At 44.5% G+C, this 24,708-nt stretch overlaps 1 protein-coding gene across 1 annotated transcript in view; it reads left to right on the plus strand.

Annotated features, from left to right (window-relative positions):
* The first annotated feature begins 4,604 nt into the window (after positions 1–4,604).
* Positions 4,605–24,708, plus strand: part of PRDM10 (PR domain containing 10) — a 27,265-nt gene continuing 7,161 nt past the window's right edge. Inside the window, 12 exon segments of the mRNA XM_010135628.1 lie at positions 4,605–4,697; positions 6,337–6,501; positions 7,661–7,720; positions 10,767–10,974; positions 11,352–11,593; positions 12,457–12,660; positions 14,632–14,704; positions 15,322–15,439; positions 16,113–16,242; positions 17,475–17,702; positions 22,243–22,590; positions 24,332–24,532. Of these exon segments, the coding sequence (XP_010133930.1) occupies positions 4,605–4,697; positions 6,337–6,501; positions 7,661–7,720; positions 10,767–10,974; positions 11,352–11,593; positions 12,457–12,660; positions 14,632–14,704; positions 15,322–15,439; positions 16,113–16,242; positions 17,475–17,702; positions 22,243–22,590; positions 24,332–24,532 (2,070 nt within the window).

Genomic DNA, 24,708 nt, shown 5'->3' on the forward strand with positions numbered 1-24,708 from the left:
CAGCTCCTCCCATTGTGGTTGTGACGCCCTGCAGCTGCTGCCAGCTGTGTAAACTGGATTTTAATTGAATTCTAAGCGTAGCTAATTACGGGGGCTGTTTTAGTGCTGGGAATTTTGTTTTGACTTAAACATGAGACAGGGTCTATTTGTCTCTTTTATTTTCTGCTGGTAAAACACACAGGAATAGAAGTTGTAGCTGCTCTTTCCTCCAGTGCATGGGCACTGTCCCCTTAGGAAAAGGACTGTTGGGTGCAGGAGTGAAGGGCTGGCCTTGGAGATCGGAGAGATCCCTTCCAGCTCATTGTTGCTTCTGTGATGGATGTGCCATAAGGATATAGATCGATCGATTCATTATGCACAATTTGAGTAAATAGGGAGTTTGTGTTTGGCTGAGCTCTTCTATTTATTACACAACTAAATAAATTGAAGCCATTTTTCCTTCTGCGGAAATAAATAATCCGTGCTGCCCTGGTCCTATGTATGATTTCCATTTCTAACTCACCAGTAAAACATAAATATTGTGGTTATATATTACTTGATTATTAACATTCAGCCGAAATGCACCAGAGCCAGGGTTCTTTGAAACAGCATGTGCTTTTGACGGATGGAAGCACGGAGGAGGAGGCGGCAGTCGTGACTCAGTCCTCAATGAGGTTAGAAACCTTCTTGCTGCAATGAAAGTGTGTGTTTGCCAAGGGATCTCAGGAAATGCACCGGCTCTGCCTTCTAGGCAAGCCGGGGTAATTAACTTAAGTGTGGGATATAGCTTTTTGCAGACACGTGTGATGTGCCTTTTGAGCTTAATAAATCATCTTCATATTAAAAGCCGGCGGAAGACCCGTAGTCGTAAAACCCCCTTTCGTAACAGTCTTGCTGTCCTTGCTTATGGTCGATGGTGAAGAAGAGTGGTGGGTGAGCTCAGTACTTACAGGATTAAGCTAATAGCCCCTGCTGCTACTGCTGCAGGGAACCCTGGGCTGCGTGCAAGCCGCTTTTACACCGGGGAGTCAATCACATTAGCTGTTTTATGCGCCATTATTGCAAAGTGGATTCTTGTTTGAGATACTGCAGTGGCTTTATGGCTCCCTGAGCAGGGAGGTGGCCTCTTCCCCTCGCCTAGCTTTGATATCCCACCATACTTTGCATCCCAAGGAAGGGATAAAAGTGAATGTTTGGCAGCTGCTGGCTTGGGTGCTTTCTCAGCAGAATGTCCTTAATTAGACTTGGGGAGGCTGATGCAGATGAAGTCTCCAGAGTGTTTGTCTGTGTATCTTCTGGTGTAGTCCCAGCCCTGAAAGAAATTGTCATTCCTTAATAGCAGGTATGCCAAGAAAATGCGGTGATTGCTGGTCTTTTTGGTGCCGCTTTTCTCTGAATCCTAGAGCTTTCCTCTGAAGGACTATGTGAGTTCACTGTATTCAACTGGTGTCAAAAACTCTTAACGTGCCAAATACAAAATAAGGTGACTTTGCTGTTATTGGAGGTTTTCTGCAAGCTCTGCTCACTCCTGTTCCCGAGGAGTACCTTCATTCGCCTTATATATGACACACTGTGCCCTGCCGCTGACATACTGGAGTGATACTGTTACCATGTCAGCCTGGACTGGGTGAGGTGTGCCTGCTATTTTGGGGAGGAAAATGCTGTCCTCATAGCTTCTGTGAGTGGTTTAGCATCTCGTGTGGGCAGTGCGTGACACTTAGCAGGATGTCCGCAAGAATCACACTGGGATCCTGTCAGTGTCACAGCTCTAAGGGATATTGAGAGGGGGCTAAAGACAAAGAAAAGGTCATGCAGGGTTAATAAGGAGAGCATCCCATGGAGGACCAGCGATCAAGGTTATTTCGGTCTTTTCTGCCAGCAGTGTTGGAAAAAGTGCTCTGGTGGTTGTGATTCCTGGCAGTTTCGTTGTTGGTGAATTTGGACCAGATCTCACTTCTCGCCCAGCTCCTGACCTTCACTGCGGCTCTGGCATCACTGTTGCCTTTTGTATCAGCTGAATTTCAACGCAGCTCCTGCCTCATGCCCTCTTTAATGAGATTGCCTGGCCTTGGGACCTTGCTGGGATGTGGCCTGTCTGCTCTCACACTGGCTTCTCACTCAGCGCATCCATGTTTCCAGGGAAAAGAGCTTTTCCGTGTGCTTTGGTGAGGACAGAAGTGGTGAGAATTCAGAGATCCAGTCCTTGGTAGGAGTGTGCACCAGAGGGGCAGATCCTAGGCTGTGTTTTGAAATGCAGAAGTTGAAACCATCCCATCAGCAAATCCTGCAGCTCCTGATGTCTGATTGTTATTGCTGGGCTGAGCAGCGTTTTATATTTTTTTTATTTCTGTGAAGAACAGCAATAACCACGTAGGGAAACAGTACCACTGAATTTGGCTCAACTTTGCTTTTTTCCCTGAGACCTGAGATCAGTGCTGACTTGTAGAACCATGGCAAGCCTTGGAAGAGAAAGCAGATGACAGTCATTTCAACTTTTTGGTACTACTTTTTTTGCAGATCTGAGTCTCAGTGCACCATTTTGTCTATTAAAGACCTGCCTGAACCCTTTGGTCTCCTTTCCATTCAAGTCATAGATTATTTCTGCCAAAATGAGTCTGCAGGAGTGAGTCAGCACCTTCCTTCAGACCTTCAATATCTGCTTGTGGGGAAGGTCAGCCAAAAATTCTGCTACTTGTAGCATCCTGTGGCATTAGCCAGAACTCTGCCTTACTCCTAATTCAATCACTGGTTAATTGCATTATTATTAACAGGATAATTATATTAAAAAACCCCCAAACAAACAAAACCCCAAACAATTGGCTCAAACTGGGAACCTCTACCATTTATTTTTATTGTTCTGAGCAATTTGGTATTGGGAAACTGATTAAACTACTGGTGGTGTTAGTGCAATTACCTAGATTGGCTCTTGGTTAATAATGATAGTCATGAAAAAAAGCTGTTGGTGATAAATCAGCCAAAGAAAATCGACAGGATGGGCATTGAATTTTATGCAAAATTTGTTGTTCAGATTATGTTACTGGCATAAATGTGTTCACATTTCACACAAGCAGTTCCAGGCCCCTTGGCGATCGTATACCTGATAAAATGAGCGATGGAGATCAGTGAAAGTGGTAGTGTTCGGAATGAGAAAATCCCTGAATTAATCCTTAATAACAGAGACAGCAGCTCTGAGGTAGCTGGGTGAAAGGTACTGTCTAGGGATGGATCACATTTATTTATATACCAGAGCTTGTGCAGCTGCAGTATGTACATATATTTGTGTGTAAATGACGCTGGCTTTCGGCACTTGCAGAGTAGGGCTGGTGTTTATCCCTCTCTGTGTCTATGGAAGTTATTCTTTAACTTATTTTTCCCACCACACAGTTCAGTGATGTTACCCTGAGACTTTTCTGTACTATTCATGTGTTCTGGCCAGGACCAGTGGCACGGTCAGTGCTGGGGTCTGCAAAGCTTAGTGGTTGCTGGCAGAATCAGCAGAAGGCAAAAAAGTGCATGCTGGTTTTTTTCCCCTCTTTATCCTTTTTTAGTTTGTCGATGACAAGCCGACTGCTGATTTTTGTGGAATAAATTATGACTAAACTAATTTGCATTTTAAATGTAAATGAATGGAAGTGTCAGCAAGGAGCCTTCTGCTTTCTTCGTGGTGCACAGCCGCAGCACTGGCGTCGGATCAGTCCGGCGAGGCACTCCGTATAAAATTAACTTAATTGGACTTGCTGAAAAATGAAATGGGCTCAGCCTTGTGTTAATTCCTGGGCCTGTGATTTAATATGACAATAGAGATGAAGGATTGGGAAGGTGCTGAACCACTGACTAAACCAATCACCAGGGCTGTAAATTACACTTCTGAGATTTCCCGTGGCAGATTGAGAGGCCCCGACAAAATTGCGAGAAGTGAATAAAACCCAGCTTGGAAGCGATTTGTCAGGATCTTTGGGCTCCTGTGAATTACAGTTTAAGTTTCGTTGTTCCTTTTGGAGTTGTCTGTTGTAAAACCACAGGAATACCAACCGGCACAAGGTGAAAGCTGCCAGGACACATAAAACCTGTTAGTTCTCGAGCAAATCCCCTTTCAGACACACTGGGATGCATCTCTGAACGTAGCGTTTTCTTATGGGAAGCTTAAGTTCAATTTCCTGCCCCTTTTATTAATTTCTGGGCCTGTAGATGCTAGGAGGACAGTGCAAAGAATATTTTGCGGAGTGCCTGTGATCAAGGAAAGAAGGGCAGGAGGAATTCAGTATAATCTCTGGCTGCAGGAGGCTGCTGGTATAATCCTTCAGAGCAATTGTAGCGCTGGCTGACTTATTTTCTCCTTAGTAAGACATGGCAAGTGTAATGTAGCAGAACTTGAGCTCAGTAAATGTGAACGCGCATGTTGGGAAAGCCAAGCCTGCTTCATGCTGGCAGGGTGTTCCTGCAATGCAGTAGCTGGTGATAATACCTCACACCTCTGTTCCATGAGCCACGCTTGTTTTAATATTTCCATCTCTTTTTTTTTTCAGAACCATGTTTCTGCAGATCACCTTGTCTTCTGGGAGCAGAAGCACCGTGAACAGATGAATCTTCTCAGCCAGACATTCCTCCAGTAGATCTCACTCCTCATGGAGCACCACGGTGGGGAGGAGATGGACTCAAAAGAGGAGAGTCCTCAGGTGTGGGCTGACTCTGCTGAGCAGGAACAGAACACTGCTCAGGTGACTAGTGCGTTCAAGCACGTCTGTGGTGATTTGGGGTGAAAGCTTCACCAAGCGAGCTGTGCAAACCACAGCAGTGAGTTCACAGACACGGGCTAAACGAAAGCAACCAGTGGCTGGGGGTGCCTGTGTCCAAATGAATGTACAGCCGCATGGGAAAGAGAAAGGGCGTTCAGACTAATGAGCATTGACGAGACCTGTGGTCTGGGGCAGCCCGTTTTGATGGTATCAGCCGAATCCGCTAGAACTGTGGGTGGACCTGGGGGAAAGTAATATGAATAATCTTTTCCAGTCAGACATCTGGGTGTTGGGGAAGGGAGAAATGTTAGTGGGTAGTGACTAATCCAGTCAGGTTCTGATGTGTGCAGCTAGACCCTCTGTCTCCGAGACAATTTCTGGAAGACTGTAAATGGATTTATTCCTTCTAATATGTTACATGGCTCCATGTCATTTGACCCACAAGCTGACAACTTCTGACTCTTCCTGGTAATTTCTAGCTTCAAAAGTTGCAAAGAAAGGCCATTTTCAATGGCAGTGTTGTGGTACCTGTACAATGGGATCACCGTGCTGTTGTTTGCACATGGCAGTCAGAAGCTTAATTAGTTGTTGCAGAGTGCTCTCCAAACATGAAACACTGTGCGTATCCTGCCCGTAGTGTTTGTACGAGGATTTATTGTTCAGAGCTGGCATTTAGCATCCGCGGTGGAGTACTGGGTGTCTTCTGGAGCGTAAGCTAAAAGGTGAATCAAAGTAAATACAATATGTGGCATTATTTTATGTGAATATGGATACTAGAACTGAAAATGTTTTTCAGCATGTAAAGAGTGTCAAAAGATAAATACGTTCCAATTGCCACTGGAATTAAGTATTTTAGCCTGTGTAAGGTAGGCCACTGAACATCGTTTATGATCATAATGTTCTGTCAAAATCAACTTGTTTAGATTTAGCTGCTGCCCTAGACATAACTTGTTCCAGTAGTTCTTGTAATCGTCACTGCATGTCTTCATTCAGATGTTTCCCTGTTTAAATAGTTGACCTTTCTACTGATACTGCATGTACACGCTATGGAGAAGCAATCTAACACACAGCGTTGCTTCCTCGTGATAGGTGCAGTGCTGTTACTTGAGGCAGGATCAAAGCTAATAGATTTGTCTAGCTCTAAATCAAACGGGAAGAATTGCCTCCAACTACAGACGCACCTGAATGGGTGGGTCATTACCGTCAATCCGGAAAGGCATAGGAGAATGAAGGAGACAATATACCGATAAATCCCCTGGATACGCTCGTTCATATCTGAGCTTGCTGCTTCTTAGGAATTTTCAAAGGATGATCCAAGAAGTGCTAGAAGGTGTCCTTTTGCCAGTTAGGTCTCGAGTTAAAATGCAGAGTAGAACCCCAAACTGATGGTAGTGCAGACTTCTAGCACAGTTCTGCATTTTCAAGACAGTTGGCCAGCAGCTGGGACACAAGGTGCTCTCTGCTTTCCGAGGCACGATGTGGTTTGCATGGTTTCCTGTAAGCATATGACTGCAGAAGTTTCAGTGCAGGATCTGTTTTTTTTTTTTTTTTTTTTTTTTTTTTTTTTTTTTTTTTTTTTTTTTTTTTTTTTTTTTTTTTTTTTTTTTTTTTTCTCTTCCAGGTGCACTTTGTCCCTGAGGCGGGGACAGTGGCCCAGATCGTGTACAGCGATGAGCAGGACCGCTCCTCGCAGCAGGTGGTCTACACAGCAGATGGCACCTCCTACACCTCCGTGGACACCTCAGAGCACACCCTCGTTTACATCCATCCCGTGGAAGCTACACAGGCATGTGTGGTTTAGGCCCACCCCATTTTGGCACTTAGAAGACAGAATAATCTCGTCTGAGATGAAAGCCAGTTGCCAGCCAAGTGCTAGGGCTGGAAAATAGCAGGCAGTTGCTCTTAATGCTTTTATCTGCCCCTTGCTGAAGAGGGACTTTGTGCTGTTCATTTGTCTGATGTGCAAATGTCGTAATCAAAGGGTGTCAATGGAGACTCTGGGTTACAAAATGCTGGTTATGTCACTGAAGGTGACGAGATGATAATTACATCAAAAGTGTTTTCCAAAACACAGATAATCTCTCCAGAAATTTTGCCTCTGCTGCACTCAGTAAAAAGCTAAGAGCGATCTCTGTGTCTTCCAGAGGGTCCTTGTTTTGCATAGTACAGTTCTTGTAGCTGATAGTTACAGTAACAGTCCTGACTTTGCAGAGGATCTCAGAGTATTCCATCTCATTTTATAGTCTTTCTTCAGAGAAGTTGTTGATTTTATAGATCCGAGTTCTTTTTCCCCTTCGTAATTATATCAACTAGGTTTTCCTCACTGACAGCATGTGTTTATGTGGGGTTAATGTAGTACACATCTGGACCTCTGTGTGGACAGATAGAAAAGAGGAACAGGCACGCTGCATTGAGAATGTTTTATGAAGTCTTTGCTGACAGGACAGATTAGCAGCGCCACAAGGCGCACGTACTTGACACCTGTGGCAGCGCTGGCACAGCCTCGTGCGACATGGTCTGTCCCTTGGCTGTGACATAAAAACAATTCCTACGTGGTGGGATGTTCTGGGAGGATCAGATGTTTTGAGAGGATCTCTCTCAGGCAGTGATTGATCAAGTAACTCCCAAACTCTGAATACTATTGTCAAAAGAGGTGGAGTAGTGAGACACTCATGCAACAATAGAATTTATTAAATTGGCAACAGTGTATGAAGCACTTTAGGTGTATAGATAAAAAGTGCCTCATAAATATGGTGTTATCTTTTAATGGAGCACTGCCTAATTTTAGTTTAATCTCTGTGCATGTAGGTTCACGTGGGTAAGTTGGTGAATGGGCATGTTAGAAGTTAGCAAAGGATCAGATCTTGGTGGCAGAGTAATTTTTGTGTGAGTTGGGAGTAACCAACCCCAAGGCTGGTTTGATAAACCTTTTTCACTTTGTCTAGACTCTGTTTACAGATCCGTCCCAAGTGGCTTACGTCCAACAGGATGCCACCACCCAGCAGGTAAGAAAGAGACATTCTTGTCCTTGGGCCTGAAACTGTAAATGTAAAGGGAGATTGCTGTGGCGCTGGTGCGGGATGAGCCATTTCTGAATCCGTCTAATTCCTGTCTGCAGTCAGGTCATCCTGGGGATCAGGGGCAAAAAGCCACTATTATCTCAGCTAGCTTGTGCATGATGAATGGCAGTAAAAGTGAAGAGTTTAAGTTTATTCTTTTCAATTCATGTTGAACAGAAGTACTAACTTACTGCCCCAGATACAGTGAAAAACCTTTCAGCAGTGTCCCTTAGTTAAATCAGCAAGCTGATGTGGCTGGCTGTATTCTGATGTGTTGCTCTGGAAAGTCTGGGTTTGCAGCTGTCCTCCTGCAGACTGATCCAAATGACTTCAAGTCCATAAAAGGCTCTCAAGGGATAGGAGCTTTGGACAGATCTAGAAACTCCATCAAATTACTAGAAACTTCACAGGGACACGGGTTTTGTGGTTCACTTCTCTGGTTTCTCTGTGGGCTGCACTGTGGTAATCGTTTAAAGGTGGTTTCAGATCTCAGTCTCTAGTTCAAATCCTCCACTTCTCATAGAGACTTGAGATCGTTACTGCTCGGCCAGTCTTTGATGGCGTGTGTGAACGGACGCGTTGGATCCAGATCGTTACTAAACCATCATTAAAACACCCGTTTATTGCCAGTCTTGGGCCAGAGTGAAGGGCTGAATGTGCACTGAAAAGAGTGTTTGAACTGTGATCAGTGGTAGAAATGCTAACATGAGCTACAAGTAGGCACAAGCTTGTGTGACCCTCTCGCTGCTGGCAGACCTGGAGGTGTGCCATCAAATACCGATGCCTTTTCCGTTACCTCTTGGTGTCAGAAATGTCAATAGCAGGCAGCTTGGTTCAGCTGTCATCTTGACAGTTTCCTGTCACTGTCAACAGTTCCCTGAAGACTTTTTGCTGTAGTTTTGAAGCAATCTCATAAATTACTCTTAATACTTCTTAAAACAAAACAACTAGATTTGAAGTTTTAAGACTATCTGCTTATGATATGAATTTTCTTGTCTGCTCCTTCACTGTTGGCACAATTTGCTGTTCTCAGATTTATCTGATATTTATTAAACACTCTCTAGAGGGACAGGGCGTTTAATTTAGCATAGAAGCTGCTTAACAGTCAGAGGCACCAACTAGAAGCCACATGATGTCAAGCGTAGAGAGTAATGAAAAATCACGCGGGATAAGGGTGCAAATTCCTGCAGAGATAAGCAGGGAACAAGAGACAGGAAAGGTGATTCCTAGGATCTTCATTCTGCATTGTTTTATCGCTGGATGGCTGGGAGCAGTGTGGTGATAGGTGTTAACGTTCTGGTTACTGCACAGAAAAATAAGTACAAAACCAACCAAAAATGAATAGTGTGGCCAAATAATGTAAAGAAAATCAGTTGTTAGAATTCTCTCATTTGAGTGCTTGATCCTCTGATGAGGTCAATGGACCATTCTGTTTTTATGATGGATCTTGGCTTCCTTGGGAAAAAGAAAGGCAAAAAGAGGACATGCTTCTTCTTCCCTCTTTACCTTTTCCCTTAAAAAAAAAAAAAATTTACAAATAGAGATCCCTAATCACTGGTTTTACTGAGAGCTAAAGAACAGCTCATGTCTGGTTTTAGTGCAGTTTGAACCCAGGCTGGAGAGGACCTTAGTTTAAAGCCTGAAGTGGGAGATAGGAAGGCTGATAGATTGCAAAGTCTGGACGGAGTTTTGAAGCCTTTCTCTTTGTCCCTGGATCTGCAGGTTTTGTGCAAGTCCCTCATCCTTACTGAAAAAAGAAAGTTACTAAAATGCTGCAGTTTTTACCCTAGTGCAGGACTCCAGGGAGCTTTGCATGCAGGGCACTGCCCATGTGTAAGTGACTGATGGAAATGATGCAGCGCTAAAATGAGTGCCTATAATTTTAGGTAACTGTGCTCTTGCCTGCTGCTGCTCAGAGCATGAATCCCACCAACCTGTCCGTGCTCGGCAACGTTGCCGAATCCCCCGAGCAAATGGCTCTGGAGCAGGGTCCACAAGCAGATAGAGTAAGTTGCCAGGCACCCTTTTCTTTTCTGTGTACGAGTACACCGATTTCATTGCTTCGTTGTCTCCGGTGACGAAACGTGTCTGAGCGCTATGGGAGGAGAAAGCTGTAGCACAGATTTGTCCTGTCTTTCATAGTCTCACTGTGGAATGTGTGGGGTGGGGGTGCTTTTTTAGGAGACATCATGTATTTAATATACAGAGAATCCTGTTGTACAGATTGTTCTGTCTTGAGCAGCCACTTTAAAATTCTTGTCTCTGCTTTGAAAAGCAGAGTTAACAGACGGCGTAGTGCTGACTGTCACATAGGCCCAACAGCCAGCGGGTCCCTTTGCCAGCCTTCTGAGACAGCTCTGCTGTGTGTAGTGTTTTGTGCTCCCTACCTGAGAAACCCACGGGGGGGATGCAGCACATCAATTAGTTTTTGCCTTGGAAAGAATGGATAAACTTTAAAACTAGTGCAAGAATGCAATGCCCTCAGCTGTCCTCTGTGTCTCATCGTTTCTATCTAGTCCCTGTGTTATCTCATCCCTTATTGATCTCTGTGTGTGCTCTGGGGTTTGTGTGTGATTGTGCGATAGGAGAGGAAAGAGCATGGGCCAAACTGCAGGATTCTCGTGCTTGTGCAAAAGAAGTTAAATACAGCCTTAGGCTCTAGGTAATTTCCACAGAGCCTTGACTTTGTTTCAGACCTCCTGTGGGGGTCCAGAATTTCTCTGGTATCATTTTCTTGTCCTGAGAAGTCAGTCCTTGACGGGGTAGAGCTTGGGAGTTACACAGAGCTGTCCTGATTGAGGCTGTCAGCAGCAGCGATGCAAAACATCCCTTGGCAATCGTTTATCATGTCACTTCACTTTCCCTTGTCCTTCTTTCCATTGCCAAAGGAAGCAGAAAGGGTAGACTAGCAAGAAGCTTCGTTGCTCGTCTTTGTAAGAGGATTTTTTCTTCATGGATCCATTTGGGGTGTTTTTGTGGATTCTCTCCTCAGGCATCATTACCGGTGCATAACCAGGTGTTACCTCCCATGGAGGCAGTGGATGGTTCTGACGCTTTAGCACCTCTGCAGAATCAGATGGGAAGGATGGAAACAAAAGAGGAAGATGATGAGGATGAAGATGAGGATGAAGAGGGGGAAGACACTGACATGGATGAATGGGATCCGGATCCACCTCGCCCCTTTGATCCCAATGATTTGTGTAAGTCATATGTAGCGTATTAGCTGCCCTCCCCTATTTTCTTTCCCCTCCATCAGGCCTCCAGTAAAGGAGTTGAAAACCGGTCAGCTTTTAGCAGTAACAAGTAAACCCCTTTATACCCAGAAAGGTAGGCTCTTCTTATTGAGCTGCCTTCCTCAAAAGACAAGGCTGTGTCTTAGGTGGAGTCTTGGAGCTGCTTTGTTCTGCATTTTGCAGGAGCTGCCCCCTCTAATGTTCTAAAATGTAGACAGACTATTGGAATAAATGTTCCCACAGCTGCGCCAAAGATGTTCAGAGATAAAGATAAGGCTATCTCTTCTGAGCTGCTGCGTGACCGTCTGCCTGACAGTCGTGTCCTCTCTGACTTTGTGTTGTAGGGTGTGAAGAGTGTAATAACGCCCATCCCTCCGTGTGTCCAAAACATGGACCTTTGCATCCCATCCCAAACCGGCCCGTGCTGACCAGGGCGAGAGCCAGCCTGCCCCTGGTGCTTTATATAGACCGGTTTTTGGGAGGTGTGTTCTCCAAAAGGCGTATCCCGAAACGCACGCAGTTCGGACCTGTGGAAGGACCCTTGGTTAGACAAACAGAGCTCAAAGACTGTTACATCCATTTGAAGGTAAGGGTGTGTGAGGAGAGGAGGGATCAACTTGGGCTTAAGCTTCATTTTTCATGAGTTTGATCAATGAACTGGTCAATGACTTCACTGGAGATGTTACTTCCAGCTCTGAATATAACTCAGAAATACCCAGATTGCTTTGGCTTGAAATCTGCTCTCTTACTCAGGGAGACACAGTCATCGTGGTGAATATTCTGGCACTATGGTGTCAAGATGGATAGGACTCGAAACGTGGAATGCTGTGAATCACTCACATGGGCTGAAGCAGCATCTGGACACAAAAATAAGAGCCCCATCTGAGAATGCTTGGCAGCCATTATTTTGTGTCATGCTGTACCTTAAAAATATTTTTCTTCCCCTTTCCCTCCTCTCCCCCGCAAGGTGTGGGTGAGAGCCGAGTTTTTTCTCCCCTTCCTCACGCCAAATTGTTGGTGTGAGGTACAGTGGATTTGAACTGACTTTCACTCTTTATTTACTGGTTTGAGGACATAAATTGGTCCTGTATTTGCTGGAGATTAGGTCCACAGTTGTAGGAGCGCTGATCCCTGGTCAGTGTCTGACAAAGCAGTCATGACCACAGGCAGATGCAGTCACCCACCAGCAGTTCAGCTAAAAGCAACGCTGCTTCCAGCTTGAGGCAGTGTCATGGACTGTTCTGCCGAATCTCCCTAGTTAAATCTCTACCTGATTTTGAGTATTTTTCTGAGTGCTGCCTGTTCTTAGCAAAGACAGAAAATTAGCTATGACTTCATTGCTCTTCAAATGTGAAAGTTGCATAGGCAGAGGGTTTATTTTTCAGTAACTCTCCCTCTTTTGAACCTGCTGCCAGGTAGTTAGTCACGTGTAATTGGTTTTTGCTACAGGTTTCTCTTGATAAGGGGGACAGAAAAGACAGAGACTTGCAAGAGGACCTGTGGTTTGAACTGTCTAGTGAGGCTCTTTGTAACTGGATGATGTTTGTGCGTCCAGCTCAAAACCATTTGGAGCAGAACCTGGTGGCATATCAGTACGGCCACCATATTTATTACACGACCATTAAAAATGTGGAGCCCAAGCAGGAACTCAAGGTAAGGCATTGCTCATGTTCCATGACTCGGTTCTCCACTGCTGAAATCAAATCTTAGAGCTGCTACCTAATGAGTGCATCCCCAAGTGCCGGAAATGATAGCTGTAAATAGCTTTAGGGCTTTTTTCTCTGATAAAGCGCACGATGGCCTGAATTGAATGTCATTGATGGCAGTAAGTAGTTAGCCACCGACTTAGGGATTTTAAGTGAGCTTTGGCTCAGGTATAAAATGAGGAGGTTTAAAATAAGAGTGTGCAAATGAATTGTCTGTGGCTGTCATGCTTTACATTGCATGTATTTTGCTGATGCAATCTAATTTTTATTGCAGCAGTCTTATTCTTTTTAGTTCTGGATGCCCTTTCCAGTTAGTCCTGTGTGCCCTTGACTTGTTTTCTGGTGCCTTAAGTGAATATGGTCTCTCACTTTACCTGGCTTTCCTGGAACTTTTGAAACTTTGCATGTGGAAAATGATAAAGGATATTGTGACTTCCCTGTGAGTTGCTTTTTGTTCCCTCTAATAACGTATTGATTACTTTGAGCTCAAAGCAACGTGGCTGGCTGAGACGGCCTTCGTTTGCAACATCTTTTGGAGAACCGGGGGGAACCAAAACACTTTGATATCAGGAAATTGTTTGCTGTTCTCCAAATCTTTTCTTGCATGTATATTCCAACAATTTAACAAAAAGAAGGTTTTAAACACCCTTGGCTAAACCAGGGCAAAAACGTGCTTAGACATTTGTCGTTGCTGCTTTTTAAGAGGAGGTTTCTGTTTGGTTTCTCTGAAATCAGTCCTTAATTTCTTTAAGCTGAATCGCTAGGGACCTTGCTAATCCATTTGAAGTGTATCCAAACATCATTTTCTCCACAGTTTTTAAATCAATTGGAAATCAGACTTCCATTAAATCTATTCAGACCTGCCTGTAGAAGCACCGTTTATCTTGCTTTACGTGTTAGTCGTGTCTTTTGAGGTAAAATGAGTTTGATAATGGAAGGTGAATTACCTAGGCTCTGTGACGTGCTTTCCTCCCCAAGGGTGTGGATGTAGGGCATTTGTGTACATTTTGTTCAAAAATTGAACTAGGAGGATCAGTCATTTAAAGTTGAACTTGTGCGTCACATGACAAGGGAGTAGCCTGGGACTCCAGGCTTTCCTCTTTGTCCTGCAAAGTAACATGTATGTGCTAGTAAGTCTTTGAAGGGGTTAGAAACACCACTCAGCACTGCTAGGAAAACACCTGCAGCCCACGGCAAGTTTAAACTTGCCCAGATTTTTCGTGCTGAAAATCTGTTTGTGCTGCCTTTGATTGAAATGCTTCAATTTTAGAAGAGGTTTCTTAAACAGTAAGTTAATTAAGAAATGATGCAAGAATTCTCAGCTAACTGTGAGCATCTGATCTTAGGCTCTAATAATCTTTGTCCTTCTGCCTCCCGTGGCGTTCTCTGCTGAAAGACTCCTGCAGCCTGGCAGATCTTTGTTTTGGGAAGCAGGACCGTATTGCTGCAGTCTTTCAGAAGTTTGGAAACGTTTTAAATGAGTCTCTGTGGATGGTGCTACCTGTTGTCTCTCTAAAGAGAGCAGGAAAGAAATGGGAAATCCCCGAGTTAACTTTTCCTCTTGGTCCAATGAGTACCTGTAGTCTGCTGACATCCATCCTTTACAATCATGCAGTCAGGTCTAAAGAGATTAATCTTATTTCCTTTAGAGCTATTGGTAGCCATGTGTGAGATTAACATTCCTATTAGGAGGCTATACCTTAAAATTAAATGGATATGCTTTCTGAGCAAAGCTCTTTTATTCCTCAGAGGAGGAGTATTGATCCCCACAGGCTTTATTATCGAGGATGAAAGCAGCAATAAGAGTTAGTGGTTGAGGCAAGTGAAGTCAATGCCTTGCTTAAAAACCATTTGCAAATGAATTCCCTTCAGTTCTGGTTCCATCTAAGCGCTGTGTTACCTTGTGTTCCTGCTGCAGGTGTGGTACGCTGCATCTTACGCAGAGTTTGTGAACCAGAAGATCCACGACATATCTGAGGAGGAAAGGAAGGGTAACTTGGGCTCTTCTGCTCTCGGTTTTTGTAGTGACTGAGTGTTGTACTTAGTTTCTGGTATATGGCCTGTGTGGTGGTCAGAGATTAAAGCAGGTCTAGATTGCACCGTTGGGACTCAGTTCTACTAACTCTTCTCATGCTAATGTTAGAAAAACTTAACCTTTTGCCTCAGTTTCTGTGAAGCATTAGGTTGCTGCAGGAAAGAGGTATGTCTCCATACTTGGTGTCTAACATGAAGTCTGTGTCATAAACCGATGTGCTTTAGATGGAGAAATTTCGCTTGACCTCCCCTAACTTCTGCCAGGTACACAGTCCTGTAGGTGCTTTTTCCATAGAAGAATAAATTTCAAAGTCTCCCTGAATTGTCAGCGGTGTTTATGGTTTGTGTGAATCGTCTCCAGCGACCTTTTTGTCTTTCTGTGATGAGCTGTAGTCATGCCACAGTGCAGAGGGGATAAAAGTGAAGCTAAATGGAGCAGGGCTGGGTGTTCTGAAGCCTGTCTAACCTTCAGGAGAAATATGGCCCCCAGAGGACAGAAAGGCTTGAGGGAAAAATGAGGCATTTAATTGGTGGTGACTGAAATGCTGTTATTGACACTTCCAATTGAACGTAGTTCTCAGAGAGCAAGAGAAGAACTGGCCGTGTTACGAGTGCAATCGTCGTTTCATGAGCTCAGAGCAGCTGCAGCAGCACCTCAACTCCCATGATGAGAAGCTGGACTTCTTCAGCAGGTACTGAAAGCGTTAGCTTTGTCTGTGTGTCACTACGGTGCTTCCCCAAACTTGCAGGAAGGGGGGTCTTGCCCTTCAGATCTCACAGACCAACACGGGTAGCTGTGAGAGAACAGCTCTGCACCAGGAGGTAAGAACACGGCACCAGGAAGCTGGCTGGTGTAAGACTTTGCGAAGGAAGTAGCTCGAGGGAAATAAATACCCTGTTGAAACGGAAAGATTTCAGTACCCTAGTGACTTGAATGTGGTTCCTGTCAGTTTACTGCTTGACATCAATGGCCACGTGCCCTTTTGGGGAAGGATGTTACAGCTTCATGTTTCAAACTGGCTTCCTTATGCACTTGTTCCATCTAGCTGAAAGTGCTTTGCAGCACACTGTACGCTGAGGCGTGGGAGGTGGGAGAGTTGCCATGGCAGAGGACTTGCTAGAAGCCAGTAATCCTCTCAGTCCCACGATGACTGAGATACATTTTACTGCGTTCTGGACTTGGATTTCTCACAGAACACAACATAAATTGATACCAGCCAGTGCCCTATTATTTTGCTGCCAGAATTTACTTGGGTTTTATTATTTACTGCAGGCCATTGTTACTGAGTTGCATGGGCAAGTAGTGATGCTGAGAAAACGCATAAAATCAGCCAAATCCACCTTTCTTTTGTCTCTAACCTGCAGAGCCAGAGGCCGCGGTCGTGGGCGAGGAAAGAGGAGGTTTGGACCAGGCAGACGCCCTGGGCGCCCTCCCAAATTCATGCGCCTGGAAGTAACCAGTGAAAATGGGGAAAAGTGTGAAGAAGGGACACAGGTATATTTTTGGGGGACTCCTCAAAGATGGAGGAGTGGGAGGTAGAGTCCTGGCTAAAAAATGTGGGGCATCAGTGCAAATTGAGGGTATGCTTTGGACTTAGACCAATTAAATCTTGGTTTCCTAGCTGTGATTCCCTGCGAGGAGAGGAGCATGCTGCTTGCTTTCTAGAAAAACTGTAAAATCACTGCACTTCTACAGCAACTCTTCATCCCAAAGTCTTTAGGTTACTGCCACATCTGAGCAGCATCCCAAAAGTAATTTAGACAGTAAAACTGTAATGGCAATTTAGGTTCCTATTTGTCCCTTCTGGAATGTGAGGTCAGAGCCTGCTCCTGTAACTGTTGCTGGTAGAATTATGTTGGTTTGAGCTATTCTTTATGATGCTTTAATATTAAAACAAGAAGGCCGCCTGTAGCAATCTTACTGCAGAATGTTCTACTCTCAATTATATTCTGTCCCTACAGAATATAAGTGAAATGCATCTGCGTAAAGTAAGTAAAAATCCTCTGCGATGCTGTCCGTGCTTAGGTTACACCGAGCCCTTTCAAGGAAGGTGTCAGAAGGGATCAGCAGCTCTGGTTTATGACCTGGCTGAAAGAAGCACTCTGGAGTGGTAGTTCCCTGGCACCAAGCTGGGTCATGGTTCAGTGCTGACTCAGAGGGAGGACTGTGTATGTTGCCTTGGAATGCCTGCCACTGGTTTTCTGAGCGTGCAGCATTGCCTTAGACATTGCATTAAGTGCAGACGGTCGGAGATCACCCTCTGCAAGCTGACAGGACACAAGCCAGCTCCATGCAGACAAGTAAGTGTAGTGCTGTTCCCACACCCTTAGCTCTGGAGAGGCAGGAAGTTGAGCTGATAGGTTCCTGATGCTTTTTCCTAGCTCGTGCTTTTAAGTTTCCTTAGTTGCATTAAGTGATGTCAGATCAGGATCTATGTGGAGTTTTTTTCTGGTAATACAAGAGGATTCCATCCCAGAGATTGTCTGTTTCCCATCAGACGATGTGACAGCCAAGTCGCCTCCCTGCAGCACTTCTTGCTGCTGTAGGTGTAGGTGATCTGCTGAGAGCATCCGTGGAGCACAGCAGGAAAGCCTTAGTGTAGACACGTTTTGTTTATAGCCCGTGGTTAAGTGTGTAGAAGAAATCTTGTTGTCTGCTGAGTGTTATCAAAGCATTTCTCAGTGGGTGGGGGGAATAATCACTGGTTGTATGATTTGCGATTTCAGGACTTGCTGCATTTTTCCAGCAAGGGGCAGTTTGATGAGGCCGGACAAGCCACACTGAATGGGCTGGAGCAGCAGGAACAGACTCCAGTGCCATCAGAGACACAGTCGGCACTGGAGCAGCAGTCAGAAAACCACCCGCTACAAATCCAGCCGCAGCATGAGGAGAGCGCGGTGCCTACGCAGAGCACCATGACAGCAGATGACATGAGGCGAGCAAAGCGTATCAGGGTAAGCAAGGAGGACGGCGGATCATGTCTTCTCTCACCCTCTCCATTTGCTCGGACCTGCCTGCCAGGACCAGCTGGTCTCTTCCTCTCGCTGCCGTGTCCATTTCCAAATCCTCAGCAAAGCATCTCATTCCTAGCGATTTTCTTTGCAAATCATCCATAAAGAACTAGTATCATCTGAGGTGCCAGTGAGAACTGGTGACCAGTTGGAGCTGATTCAATCCCAGCACAGTAATTCTCTTTCAGAAACACAGTCCATCCAAGCTGGCAAGCAGGAGGGCTTCCAACAGCCGGCTGAATCATGGTGCTGTGGCACGGAGTAATGACTTGTTCACAGCACCATCTGTGTTTCAGAACTCTTTTCTTGCAAATAGTTGCCAAAAAGGAACCATGACCTCGGTTTAGATCCCCTTAGTTGTTGATGATATTTAGTGATAAAATCCTTTCTTGGGGGAGAAAAACCTGCCTGCCTTTGAGATTAAAACCTGTGTACTGACAGCAAACACTTGGAGCCTGAGCCTTGTGTCAGCTGGGTGAGCTGTTTTTCTCTACTATGTGTGGGAGGGAAATGATTCAAGCAAATAATCCTTCAAGCTGTGTAACTGGGAGATTGGTTTGTTTAGCCTAAAATCTTTTTCTATCGTGTAAAATTTTGATTATGGGAAGGAACAGCTGCAGTTGGGGTAAGACTTCAGTTTTAGGGGATGAGAAAGGTTTAGGAAAGAGCCGAGTAGCTGCTCTGTGTAGAAAGATGTTGAGCAGTATTTTTCTCTCAGTTTGTAGTGGTGGTGTTACCCCAGAAATGCAGCAGCATATCTTGAAGGAAGAATTTGACTTGGGCATCTTGACTCCAGAGTTGTTAACCACATAAAATGCTTGTGCTCTCTGAATGAAAAGTTTCTACCAGTAATTTGATTTTCCTCTGTTAAAAGCTTGAGGGATTCTTACTGAATGTGTTGAAAGGTGGATAACAGAGTACAAAGACAGCTGCTGAGTTTTTGACAGTAAAGAGTGTGGGTATTTCCTGCTTGTGATATGCCACAACTACCTCAGTGGAAAGTTGAAGCCTGGGTGTGATGGGAAGAGAAAGTGGTGCCCATTTCCATGAATATTTGAACTTAAGATCTTCTTAAGCAGTAAATGTGGGAAGAAAGGGACAGAAATTCTGAAGTTACTTCTTGGTCTCAGACTTAGCTTTTGTTCCCTGGAAATTCACCGCAAAGGATGACAACTAAGCAGAGTGCAGTGGTGGTTTAGTCCTTGGTGACATGTTTATTGCCAGATCTCCCCAACTTCCCAGACATCTAGCAGGTTGTCTTCAGTCCTGGAGATGTTTCGTGACAGGAGCACTGGCAGAATGGCAGATGGATGGTGGCATAGCACCTTCCCCGATTGCATCAGACTGTGAGCAAGGAGAACCTGAGATCACAGTAAACAGCAGGCACTAAAAAATCAGAGCAAGCTCCAGCGCCCTATGAGCACTCACTCAGTTCAGCTGTTTCCAGCACCTTCTCGCAATAACGTGCAAGTAACTCCATCAGCAAGCAAATGTTTGGGTTTAAGATGCATAGTCCATGATTCACTTTCAAAGAACAGGTAGAAAGTCATGACTTTGTAGCTTGAGTTCTTCGTTATTTAAAGGATTTAAAAATTTTAAAAACAAGAATTCTTAGTGAATTGCTCTGACTCGTATAAGGTTTAAGGCAGTGATACTCTGCAAGTGCTTTCATTCTAGCCAAAAGAAACAGTCTCTGGTGCCCCAGGGTTCAAGTCCTGGTAGGTTCGGTTCATTTCTTAGCTTCTGCTTTAGAGGTTGTGGAGCTTTCTTGGAGATCAGACCTTAAATATGGTCATCGCGTCCTTTAGTATTATAAAGAGACATCCACCCTTCAAGAAACTTGTGTAACAATTTAGAGGTATGTTGTGGTCCTCAGCCAAAATGAATATTTGTTTTAATCCAATTCTGGGCAGCGTCCAGAGTGTCTATGGGCTGATCCCAGAAACATCTGTGTTTCCAAATTGCCCTTTTACATACGTACCTGATCCTAAAATGTCCTTTGTGTAGGTGACTGCTTTACTCAGAGGAAGGAACTGGCAGGGCTAGGGATGTGATTTGGAAAGCACGGTCACTTCCTTCATGCTGAAAGAAATGCAACTGGTTGTATAGAGTACGAACAGTAAGATGAGGTTTGACTTTGCCACTCCTGGAATCCTTGCCCCATTGTCATCCTGCCCTAATTATCCCCTTCTGCTAAAAGCATTTAATTCTCGCTGCAGCTCTGCAGTACACATTACATCATCATTAATCAACGCTGAGAAAACATGAAAGATCACAAAACACCTTCAACATAATCTGTGGATTTTATCTTTGCCCTTTAACTCCCCTTGGGCAGTTACTAACTACAGGGTAAACCTTGAGGATCTGCTTGGTGTTTCCTGAGGCAAACACCTCACGGGAGTTTTGCCTGAGTAAAGGGTGAACTCTGGTCAGAAGAGCTGGCCCTCATAGTGACCTGCAGAAGTCAAGGCTTCTGTTATCAAGTCCATTGCATAATGTCAGTATTTTTCTCTCCCCCAATGCTGCCTGCTCAGCTGGAGCTGCAGGTAGGTTTGGTTTGTTTGTTTCGTTGGGTTTTTGCTGTATCTGATCGAATGGTACGTAACAACATCACCTTCCATGTTTTGTCCAGCTTCTGTTTAGTGTTTCCCTATTGACCCCGCATTGTAAATTGTCGCATCTGATCTTCTTTAAGCAACCGATGTCCAGAAGTGTGTGTTACCTGAATAACAATTTACGTTCTAGTTCTTTTCATGTGAATTAAATACAAATTTAAGGTGAACATTATAGGAGTAGACTGCTTGGATGAAACTCTATAATATCCATCTTAAAGTTTTAGAAGATTTGTTTGTGCAATTGTTTGCACTGGATCAGTGTGAGGATTTAAGGAGACAACACTTAGGTCTCTTTTTCTGTTTTTATAGTAATCTAACCAAAGAGCAGTCAAACATTTCACCCTTCTGGAGCCTTTGACTGGTGATTTACGTGGTGCAGAAGTCTGGCCTGCTGTCTTACCAGTCAGGCACTGGTAAGGTACCCGTGATCGAATAGCATGGTACAGTAACAGTGGAGTTAAGAACTTGAAGTGCATCTCTTCAACTGTTTGGTTTATCAGCAGATCCCTGTAGTGAAGGGGAAAATGATACATTTCTGACTGCGAGCAACACAGGAATTTTTACACAGCACATGTCTTTCCAACTCCCAGTGTGACTTACAGCAGATTCGGGTATTACCCAGTGTCTCCTCTTCTCTGCTTGTAAAATGGAGAGGACGATGTTCATGGGAGGACTTATGTGGGGCTCCTGTATTAAGCTATTAGCTTTTTTCTAGCAGAACAGTTGCTCTCATGTTCCTTTTTCTGGAATGATAGTGCAGGTTTCTCTCTGCAGTTCAGGTGGTGAAAAGGATCATCCAGGTTCACTAATTTAATCCCCAGTACAGCATTTCATCGTAGTCCCAAGCTGTTCCTCTTTCCAGCAGAAGAGCTCCTAACTTTACTTTCTCAGAGTCAACTGTTGGCATACACTTAAGGGACACAGCACTTGTCAGCCCAGACATTGCCACAAGGAAAGGAGCAAGGAAACCAGGGAAATCTGTTTGCAGAAGTCTTGAACATATCTCACAGAGAAGCATGTAACACTGAATGTGTGAAAACAGGTGCCAGCCACGTTCTAGCGCTGTTTCTGTAGCTGTCGTGATGTAGGTTCTGTCTAACATCTGAAAAGAGATGAAGAAATGAAACATTCTTCTTGATTTAGCACTGGTGTGTTCATCTTCCCCCATTTTCAGGCTCTAGCACAATATATGCAAAGTGGCAAAGACAGGTGAATTGCTCACAAGTTCTTACCTGTTGTTTGCAAACCTGCCATTCTGCCCCTGCTCTAACGGTCTGAAACTCTCAACTCTGTTCTCTGAGTATAACAAAAAGGGTTAGGGCAGCATCTCTCGAATGTGTGTTCCACCAGAAGCTCCAGGCCATGCTAAACCACCGCTGCACATCTCTGAGGTGACCTTTGGTGCAGCTGATTTTGCACAGGGCTGTAGAATTCCATAAGCCCCACTTCTGCGTAAAAGATAAGGTGCTGGCTCACTGTTCCTCTGTATGGTGGCTGAACTGGTGACCTAGTCCCAACAAGCAGCTGGAATTGCAGCTTTTTTCAGGCCTAGGTCTCTGCTTCAGAGAAGACTTAGTTTTATTTGGCAAAAAAATGCCGTGCTAAAGGCAACATCCAGCTAAATCAGCAGAAACCAGGGACTGGAGGGGAAACTCCTACGTTGTGTTTTCTGAAGTCACTGTGTAACGGCTTAACTTCTGCCCGTCACAGCCACCCCTTTCTGTAGAACAGAGACAGTGTTTACAATGCAAAAGCCCTTTCTGAAGTCTAGGTTCACTGGTCATCTGGTATATTTAATCTTGAAACTATTTGGATGTGGAATCTCTGCATCAAAATAAAACTCATGACCTCTTGGTTGTTCCTTTCAGAACGCGGCGCTTCAGCACCTGTTCATACGGAAATCCTTCCGCCCGTTCAAATGCCTCCAGTGCGGGAAGGCCTTCCGCGAAAAGGACAAGCTGGACCAGCACCTGCGGTTTCACGGGCGGGAAGGGAACTGCCCTCTGACTTGTGACATCTGCAACAAGGGCTTCATCAACAGCGGTGCTCTCGAGAGCCACATGAAGTTCCACATGGATCAGAAAACATACTCCTGCATTTTCTGTCCTGAGTCCTTTGACCGCTTGGATCTGCTTAAAGATCACGTGGCCATCCACGTCAGCGATGGCTATTTCACCTGCCCTACCTGCAAAAAACGCTTTCCGGATTTCATCCAGGTGAGGTGCCGTGCTGATCTGAAGCGCTGTCTCTCACAAGCACTCTGATTATCAATCCTTCAGTACTGTTCTTGTGTGACACTGCCTGTCAGATCATTCTCTCAAGGTGAAGGGGTCCACGTCAGTCAGAAATTAAAATGGAAGGGTGACCAAGTGTTGCTAGGTGTTGGGTCACGCCATTGAAGTGCTCTTTCCACTCCATCAGATGCGGTACTTCAGGCTGGCGTTAGAAAGCTTTGGGGAGGGGTGGTCCCCAGAGGTCCCCACTACTCTGGGTCAGTACAGATCTATGGCACAAAAAGGAATTGTCTTCTGCTGTATGTCACTTGAACTTGAATACACCTTGTCCTCTGTTGTAAAACTCCTAACCAAAACAAACTGTTTTCACGTCTTTAATCCCCTGAGTGTTTTTTGTCAGGGTAATTCATGTGAGCACCTTGCAGAAGTGCCAGAACAGATCAGGATACTCTGCTTCCTGACTTCCCCCTGGGCTTCAGCTGCATACTTTGTTCTCCTCCTCCTCTGCACGCTGCTAGGAGAGGTTGCATTGGATAGTGAGTAATGAAGCTCCTTGGTGCAGCGTGCAGAGCCATTGGAGAAGGTTGTTAGTAGAATTTAAGGACACTGTTTCAATGTTCAGTAAGAAACTGAGAAGTACCAGGTACATATTCATTATCCTTCATGGAGACAAAGAGGTTGATATGGCTGGCTGAGCTGCCTGACTTAAACTGGATTTCTACACTTCAGTTTAAGTCAAGTGATAGGAACTGATAGACTATTCCACAGGCCAAAGAGGAAAGGATGGGGTGATTCACTAATACAATTCAATCCCAGCAAAACCCCTTTATCTTCTGAAAATGTTGAACAAGGGAAAATATTGATGATTCTGAAACGTTGCACTGCAACCTAATTCCCCATCAACTTTCCCACAAAACTGATTAAGTCAGAAGAAGGTCCCCTGCTATTCAGTTCTATTTTGGAATTTAAGCTGCTTTTTTTTTTCTTCAACTGGTGCTATGTGAATAATTAAGTCTAGTCACCATATATTGCTGTCTACTTAAATACTTTGATGTGAACAGATAAAGATACCAAATTGTTCCACATATCAGTATTAGAAAAAGGTAAAGATTTACTTAAATTCATTTCTTGAGTAGTGTTTGGATTTCAAATGTCAAACCTCATTAGTTACTTTATGGGGGGGATGGGGAACCACTAGATGCTTGAAGAGGTCAAGGGTAGTGCTGAAGTATGTAAAAGTAACTGCCATTCAGGTATGTCCTCCAAATACTTTCCTAAGGTGGCTGCTTTTTTTTTGCCAGTTGTAATTGCAAGCTCGTTCTCTCTGATTGAAAGGAATTAGTCCCTGTGTTTAGATTTCTTACAAATGAAGTAAAGAGAGTGGCCCTCAGATGAACACGTGAACTCAGGGATGATTGGGGAAAACTCGTGCATCATGGATTTTTGCTGCCCGTTAAGTGCCTAACTGTGCAATAGCTGACGCCTTCAATAATCACTCGTGAGGAAATCAATGTCCATCTGGAGGCTTAATAAAGATGTTATGGCTTTATAGAAACTATTGCCAAGATATCAACCGTTCTGATAAAATACTTTTTTGAGTTAGAGAGCTCTTAAAACCTTTTTCCTTTCTTTTTTTCCTTTTTGCGGAGTGTTTCCGAGACTGTTTTACCATGCACTCCTTTCTTTGGAATAAATTCTGCTTTTCTGTGATCTGCAATTCTAGGTCAAGAAACACGTACGCAGTTTCCATTCAGAAAAGATTTACCAGTGCACAGAATGTGACAAGGCTTTCTGTCGCCCCGACAAGCTGCGACTCCACATGCTGCGACACTCGGACCGCAAAGACTTCCTGTGCTCCACATGTGGCAAGCAGTTCAAGGTGAGATGACTCTTGGCTGGATTGCCCCTGGTACAGGTGGAGAACACCATTTCCTTCCAGATAAGCTCATGTTCTCCAAGGTGGAGGAAATGGCCATGTGTAAATAATGCTAGAAGTTTCACCTGCTCATTAAGAACTGGCTCATTGTACAACTCCCCTTATGGCTCTTCCTCATAACAGGTAGTAAGTGATCCTGATGTTTTTCTCCCCAATTGCTCTTT

Source organism: Buceros rhinoceros, unplaced genomic scaffold (genome assembly GCF_000710305.1).
Source record: "Buceros rhinoceros silvestris isolate BGI_N320 unplaced genomic scaffold, ASM71030v1 scaffold27484, whole genome shotgun sequence".
Taxonomy (NCBI): Eukaryota; Metazoa; Chordata; class Aves; order Bucerotiformes; family Bucerotidae; genus Buceros; species Buceros rhinoceros.